This window comes from Girardinichthys multiradiatus, chromosome 20 (genome assembly GCF_021462225.1).
Source record: "Girardinichthys multiradiatus isolate DD_20200921_A chromosome 20, DD_fGirMul_XY1, whole genome shotgun sequence".
Taxonomy (NCBI): Eukaryota; Metazoa; Chordata; class Actinopteri; order Cyprinodontiformes; family Goodeidae; genus Girardinichthys; species Girardinichthys multiradiatus.
This window is the reverse complement of record NC_061812.1, coordinates 20,840,335-20,847,743: the sequence shown is the minus strand read 5'-3', so window position 1 is coordinate 20,847,743 and position 7,409 is coordinate 20,840,335. Positions and strand designations below refer to the sequence as shown.

Here is a 7,409-nt window from a genome sequence, read left to right as displayed (position 1 = left end):
TTTAGCTACATCCATCTTCCTATCAACTCTGCCCAGATTCCCTGCAGAGGTCAAGTCAAGTTTATTTATATAGCGCTTTTCAGCAACAAGGCACTCAAGGCACTGTACATAAGGAAAAACATTACAACAATACAGAAAATCAAACAACAGAGGTAATTAAAAAATAAAGAGATAATAATGATGGATAACAAAATGAAAGGAAAGTTGGACTGAAAACTTAACTAATAATGTTTAGATGACAGGAAAAGCATACCCACAGTAGGATGCTGCCAGTACCCTGTTTCACCATGGGGATACTATTTTTAACACCACACATAACATTTTGTATGTACCGTAAGCTGAAATTGTTTTTTTTTTTTTCAGATCTTATTAGAATAGAACACCTTTTTCTCTTGGTTTTCTATATCCTCTAAGTGGCCAGTGGCAAATTTTAGGCTGAGCTTTTTTGTGGCTTTCTTTCAACAATGGTTTTCTTCTTGCCAACTCATAGTTGTCCTGTCAACAGGTTCCCAATTCCCAGCTGTGAATCTTTGCAGCTTCTCCAGGGGTCTCTTGACTGCTTCTCAGAGTAATGCTCTCCTTTCCCAGCCTCTCAGTTTAAATGGATGGAAATATCTGGGTAGGTTAATAGTTGAAAAATATCTTCTCCTTTTTCAAATGATGGGTTGAACAGTGGTCCATGAGATGTCTGGCGCTTAGGAAATTGTTTTATAATGTAACCCTGCTTTTAAACCCCCCCACATCTTCACTCCTGATCTGTCTGTTGGGCTCCTTGGTCTTCTTGATGTTTGTTCATTATTGTTCTCTAAAATATATGCTGGTATACTAGGTTTGATAATAATAAGTGAAGAACATTGATTGCATTAGAATTTGTTTGTGTAAAATAATAAAATTGGCTAAAAATGTTGTTTTTTTTACCATTTTTATCCTCTATTATGTCATATTTCTATATTAAAACTTTTTTTTGTATTGGTCTAATGTAATATTCTAGCCTTAAATAGCCTGTTTTTATCAGCTATAAGCAGAGAATCATCTTTAATCTATATAATATTTCACTTAGTGAATTGAGATGTTAAAATAAATTAACTTTTCTATAATATTCTAATTTATTGTATATGACTATACCCAGGGACACAGCAGACACTAATCAACTTTTCATAGCATCTGAGACTTGGTTCTGAATTTAAAATACTTTGGAACTTGTGACATGACCTAAAGGGGCTATTAAGTCAGTACTAATTAATCAAATCTCTCTTTTGTCCAAAGTCTCTAATAACTCAACAACAACCAGAAAGTTGTGATGGAGTGTCTTGTTCCCAAAGTTAATAATGCTAGTGTAACTGAGAAATTTTCAGATTCCTCACATAAAAAAATAGTTTTATGGCTCAAAATAGAACAATAAAACAATGGCATTTGATGACCAACTCTGGAATCTTTTTTATTTTATTTTATTTTTTCAAGCAGTTATAAAAAACTAAAATTACAAAAGGCTATTGAAACAAAGTCAGGCTAATAAAGGCAAAATACCCTAAAAGGGAAGCAAATACATATAAAATCAAACTGCATTTATGCCCAGTTACAAAACAGGAGTGTGGTTATATTCTAGGTTTTGAGCTTGGGTATCCCTGCTGATTCAGGTGCTAAAGTTACCACATTACTTAATTCGGAGACCTATTTTTCAGTTCCCCGGTGTGTAATGAAATATGGTGTTGTTGTCATGGATGTACACTCATACTGTATGCTCACACACACAGAACTGAAAGTGTGAGTAGATTAGGGTCCTTAACCAGCTTCAGATTTAGGTCAATGAGATCTGTCTAGTGAAACTGCAAAGCCTTATAAGCACTTCAGAACTCACCCTTCAGGCCATTGTATCCAATAAGAAACATTTGGATACATCTTTGCATCTATGTGTGCATTTGCCTCTGTATCTGGACTATATGTTGGTGGTCCTGATGTATACTTCTTGATTTTGTGTTGGTTCTAACAATCTCATTAACTCATCACCTTCTTGCAGAAATAAAGACACTATGAGTTTTACATCAGATTTCATGTTGGTTTTGTTCACATCAAAGAGGCTTAGTTTTAGTAACCAGACATGAACCAAGATCCTTTAGTTTTACAGGCTTCTCTTAAAGGAGTGGTATTACAACACAGCAACATAAGAAGAGCATGAGATAAGCACTTGAGCCGATGTTCATCTTCCGCTGAGCACAGCAAAGTACCCTAAAGGTTAGAGCACTCCTACAGTGATGTATGTCTGCTTCCCTTCACGTCTCTGCCCTGTAACTGTCTTGTCCTTGTGCTCCATTGGCCACCACTAGTCAGGTGGGCTTAGGAAGTCCAAAATCCTTCCCTGTGACGGGAAAAAATACGCAAACAACCCCCAGCTGCAGGCAGTTGGCGCATCTGCTGCTTGCTCGAAGGCACCGGTCAGACAGTAGAAGGCGAGCAGCCAACCGGGACCTGCTTCCATTTTTCCTGACACTTGGCTTTTGAAACAGAGGGGCCCAAGCCGGGAAAAGTAGGATGGGGGCCGGAGCTAGCGCTGAGGAGAAACGCTCCAGAGAGCTGGAGAAGAAGCTGAAGGAGGATGCAGACAAGGATGCAAGAACCGTCAAGCTGCTGCTACTAGGTAAAGGCACACCTGTTGGAGCAGTGATTCAGAAGCGATGGTTTTGATACATTGTGATCCTGTCAGAGTCATTCCCATAATTAAAATTATTTTAGTGTGCTGTTGTAGAAGATGCATAAACTTACTTTTATTTCCTAACTTGTTTTAAATAAAAGTTCAATTTAAGGGAAGTACGTTGCCCTAAAACATCTGCTACCTTGACATTCATACACCATTTTTGTGCCTGTTTCACAATCTGCTGTTGGCTGATGCATTGTTGCAAATAATACACCTCATTAATTTCAAGGACTGTATTTTTCTACAGCTTGAAGGTCTTTAACTGTGATGAAAAAATGCAGCATGTCCAAGTCAAGTTAGGCTTAATAAACTGTGTCAATGCTGAGACACTTGGATAATCACACAAGTCGATCCTCTGTTAATCCTGACACAACAGGTCCTTCGGCACAAAGGGTTTAACCCTGAAGGACACTGAACCCAAACCAACAAACTCAAAAAGAATTATAGCACCATCACTTTTACACCACAAGAATTAAGACTAAATGAGAGGAAAGAAGATTCTCTCTATGTCAGAGTTTGAGGGTTTTTTTTTTTTACGTTAATCAAACAAACAAATTAAAATGCATTTGTACTGGATTAAATTATTTTGAGTTATAACTTTTGTCGCCAAGTGCCCGATGGCACCATTTGAAAATACTTTATATACACATGTTTCAGATATAGTTTCATACTCTGCTTCATCTTCTCCCTCTAATGATATGGGTCAGGGTCAAGGAAAAAGATTAGGGCTGAAGTAAGAAGTATTATGCACCTTTGTAGAGATCATCTATGTAAGGATACAGTTCACCTGAGATAAACGCACGTCATTTAAACACCTTACAAACATAAATAAAAACAGTAGTTCTCATAAGGATGTTGGTAACTACTTCAATGTCCAGTTCTTGTAAGGTTTCTTCCAATCAAAAAAGAGGTTGGGATTTTCCAATAAAATATGCAAAAACTCTTGTAATATGATTTCTTCTCTTACATAGGGGCTGGAGAATCAGGCAAGAGCACCATTGTCAAACAGATGAAGTAAGAACTTTGCTTCTAAGCAGCATTTTATTTCTTCTAGTCCAGACTCTAAATTGAATTTAATCGTTGCACTTTCTCCACAGAATTATCCATAAAGATGGTTACTCGCTTGAAGAATGCTTGGAGTTCGTCACCATCATCTACAGCAACACCCTGCAGTCCATCATGGCCATTGTGAAGGCCATGAACACACTCAACATTAACTACGGCCACCCTGATCAGCAGGTAACAATGCACGTCTATCTGATTCTTGGGTCAAACTCATTCATAAAACTAATCATATAACTGTCCTCCTGGGTCCTTCCTACAGGATGATGCCAGGAAACTGATGCATCTTGCAGACACCATTGAGGAAGGAACCATGCCCAAAGAACTGTCAGACATCATTCTGCGTCTGTGGAAGGATTCTGGCATCCAGGCGTGTTTCGACAGGGCTTCGGAGTACCAACTGAACGACTCAGCTGGATAGTAAGTAACGACAAATTTAAGCATTAGTTATGTAATCTTAAAATAACTCCACTGACATAGTTTAATTTTCACACAGCTACCTTAATGACCTGGAGCGACTGGTCCAACCAGGCTATGTGCCCACTGAGCAGGATGTGCTGCGATCAAGAGTGAAAACCACCGGTATCATTGAGACCCAGTTCTCCTTCAAAGATCTTAACTTCAGGTGAGTTTGTGCATCGTTGCACAGGAGAGACATTTTGGCTATCTAGGAATGATTATAAAGCAAATCTTCTTCCGTTTTGATCCAGAATGTTTGATGTGGGCGGCCAGAGGTCAGAGAGGAAGAAGTGGATTCATTGTTTCGAAGGCGTTACCTGTATCATCTTCATCGCTGCTTTGAGCGCCTATGACATGGTGTTGGTGGAGGATGACGAAGTGGTATGACAAAGTTAACCATTCCATCTTATAATTTATATTGAGAAATCAGGAGCTGGTTCACTTAAAAGGCTCTTTACTTTCAGAATCGAATGCACGAGAGTCTGCACTTGTTCAACAGTATCTGCAACCACCGCTACTTTGCCGCCACCTCCATTGTACTCTTCCTCAACAAGAAGGACGTGTTCACTGAGAAGATCAAGAAAGCTCATCTCAGCATGTGCTTCCCTGATTATGATGGTGAGATCTTCATGAACTACTGAGATACCTTAAGATACCTACTGAGATACCTTGTTTTGCAGTCATCGATCCATCCATAAATGAATGAAAAGGATAAATTCACTAAAAATGATAAAGGCAAACCTATCTAAACGTGTATCTTACTGTTGTCCTGCCCAGGTCCCAATACTTATGAGGATGCTGGTAACTATATCAAAATGCAGTTCCTGGACCTGAACTTGCGCAGAGACATAAAAGAAATCTACTCACACATGACCTGCGCCACAGACACAGAAAACGTGAAGTTTGTGTTTGACGCTGTAACCGACATCATCATCAAAGAAAACCTGAAAGACTGTGGTCTCTTCTAACAGCCGAGCAGGGAAACCAAATGACGGTGAGCAAAGTTTAAGGCGATGCAGTCCTAACTTAGAATAACTGCTGACCTGTCTAACACATGCGTTTCTATCTCTTTTGACAGGGTAGTTTCTCAGCCTGTCACATTCCTCAGATTCCTCCTCAATTCAAACAGGGGAATGAAGATGGAAACTGTCCCATCAAAGAGCCATCCTCAAACCAGTGAATGCAAAACAAAAACAAAAATTTTATTTGCTGTGTAAAAAACTAAACTTGTAGCTTTGACCAAAGACTCCTTGTCATTGAGGCATAAAAATAATCCTGTGCAGATTTTAAGATGAGTTGAATTTTTTTTGTCAAACTTTCCTCTTGAACTCATCTTTGGAGGGCAATGTAATCTCTAGCTGTTGTCTGCATAAACTGATTTCCTTTCAGATGTACTCATATGAATAGATGCAGTGTCTCTGAGCTCAAGTACACAGGCAGCATACTATCAAAGGGCTAACAAGATGGTCTCACCACCTGCATATGCACTTCAGCATCAGTTAGACTTTAAGATGAAATGTCACTAGAAAAGGCTTTTTCTAAAGACACAACACAGCACAATGTGTTACACGAGAAGGTCATAAATTTAACTTCTGAGGGATGCGTTAGATTTTTGTTTTGTTTTATTGCAGTAGTTGAAAAGGGCCATTGTATATAAATAATCAGATTTCTATTGATGTGTTGTCATACCGTGTTAATCAATAAACTGTTAAGTTAGACATTAATTTAACTCCAATTTGAAACTCCCAGTCAAAAACCCTTTGAGTGAACCCATCTGTATGAAATCCAGAGAAAAAAGATTTACACATTTGATTAAACTTAATAAAGCTTCCGTAGAAAACTCAGAAGTGTGTTGTTTTTTTCCACATGAACGTCTTGTTCGTGATCTTTTCAGGTTCCTGGAATTCCCTGAAACCTGTCATTTTATGACTGACTGATTTAGGTTTAAAATCTAATTAAAAAGCAGTTCTTATCTTTTTTGTCTTGCATTAACAAATGTCTGAGAGGAGTAGCTGGACAAGCTTCATTCAGAAGAAAAACAGGTTTTTGTCATTAAAACTGGTGTTCAAGAGGTTCATAATTCAGACAATGTAATCATATTTTTGTGTATGTTGAGGAATGATTGTCAAAATCATTTGGTATTATCCTTACAGTGGGGACAACAAGTCTTTGATGCACTGCTGATTTTGCAGGTTTTCCCACTTGCAGAGCATGTAGAAGTCTTTCATTTTGATCATAGGCATTGTTCAACTGTGAGTGACAGAATCTAAGACAAAAATCCAGAAAATCACTTTGTGTGATTTTTAACTAATTAATTGTCATTTTATTGCATGACATAAGTATTTGACATTTTAAGTTAATGTAGGCATTAATCATATATATCTTATAACTGCTTCGCCACAGGTTTGTAAGAAAGATTTTTCAACTGAATACCACTTAATGATCAAACAGAACTCTTTCAGGTTTCCTTGTACACAAAAAATACTCATATTCCTAAGACTGGCTTTTCATGTAAACCTAACTTGATGGAGTGTGAACTCTATTATTTTCTATTTTTCATAGTTTTATGCAGACAGCTCTGCAGTAGGAGAGACCACAGTTCCAGGTTTGGATGCGGTTTCCCAAAAGCTCCCAATAATCCTTTTCACCTTCGTGTCCTACACTCCTCTCCTCCACTGTCTACGCATCTTCTACTTAAATATTTGGTCATGATTAAACAATTAAGGTATCAATTCTCTGTACTTCTGGACTGATTGTTTTTTGTTTTTATTTTTATAAGTACAATGTTTACTAAAAACATTTTTCTATTGGTTCTGTAGATATCTGTCACGGCCTTGTCTGATGATAATAAAAGTAAAATAATTGTGTTAATCAGTGCTTAGTAATAATTGTAATTGTAAAGCCACAACTCTGACCCGATGCAGGTTACAAAAAAATGTAATGTAAAATTATGATTTATAACTTTTATGCTTATGGATCCTGTGCAACTTAAGAAATGATGGAAGGAATTATTCAAATGTATAACTCTGAAGCCGCTCATCATCTGCTATCATTTATCAGTTGAAACAAAAAACATTTATTAGCCAATTGTCTTTTAAACGGGGTAAAGGAGTGTTGCCATCTGCTGGACTGAATGTGTAGTGCAGTTTTCTTCACAACTTCCACGAGTCATTAGGCTGATTTGAATGAATGGTCC

The 7,409-nt window shown here is 37.7% G+C and overlaps 1 protein-coding gene across 1 annotated transcript; it reads left to right on the top strand.

Annotated features, from left to right (window-relative positions):
• The first annotated feature begins 2,362 nt into the window (after positions 1-2,362).
• Positions 2,363-6,057, top strand: gnat1 (guanine nucleotide binding protein (G protein), alpha transducing activity polypeptide 1). Its single transcript, XM_047346639.1, has 9 exons — positions 2,363-2,635; positions 3,664-3,706; positions 3,790-3,931; positions 4,017-4,174; positions 4,251-4,379; positions 4,465-4,594; positions 4,678-4,831; positions 4,991-5,207; positions 5,292-6,057. Exons 1-8 carry the CDS (start codon positions 2,530-2,532, stop codon positions 5,179-5,181), a joined length of 1,053 nt encoding a protein of 350 aa, XP_047202595.1. The 5' UTR covers positions 2,363-2,529; the 3' UTR covers positions 5,182-5,207; positions 5,292-6,057.
• Positions 6,058-7,409: the final 1,352 nt, after the last annotated feature.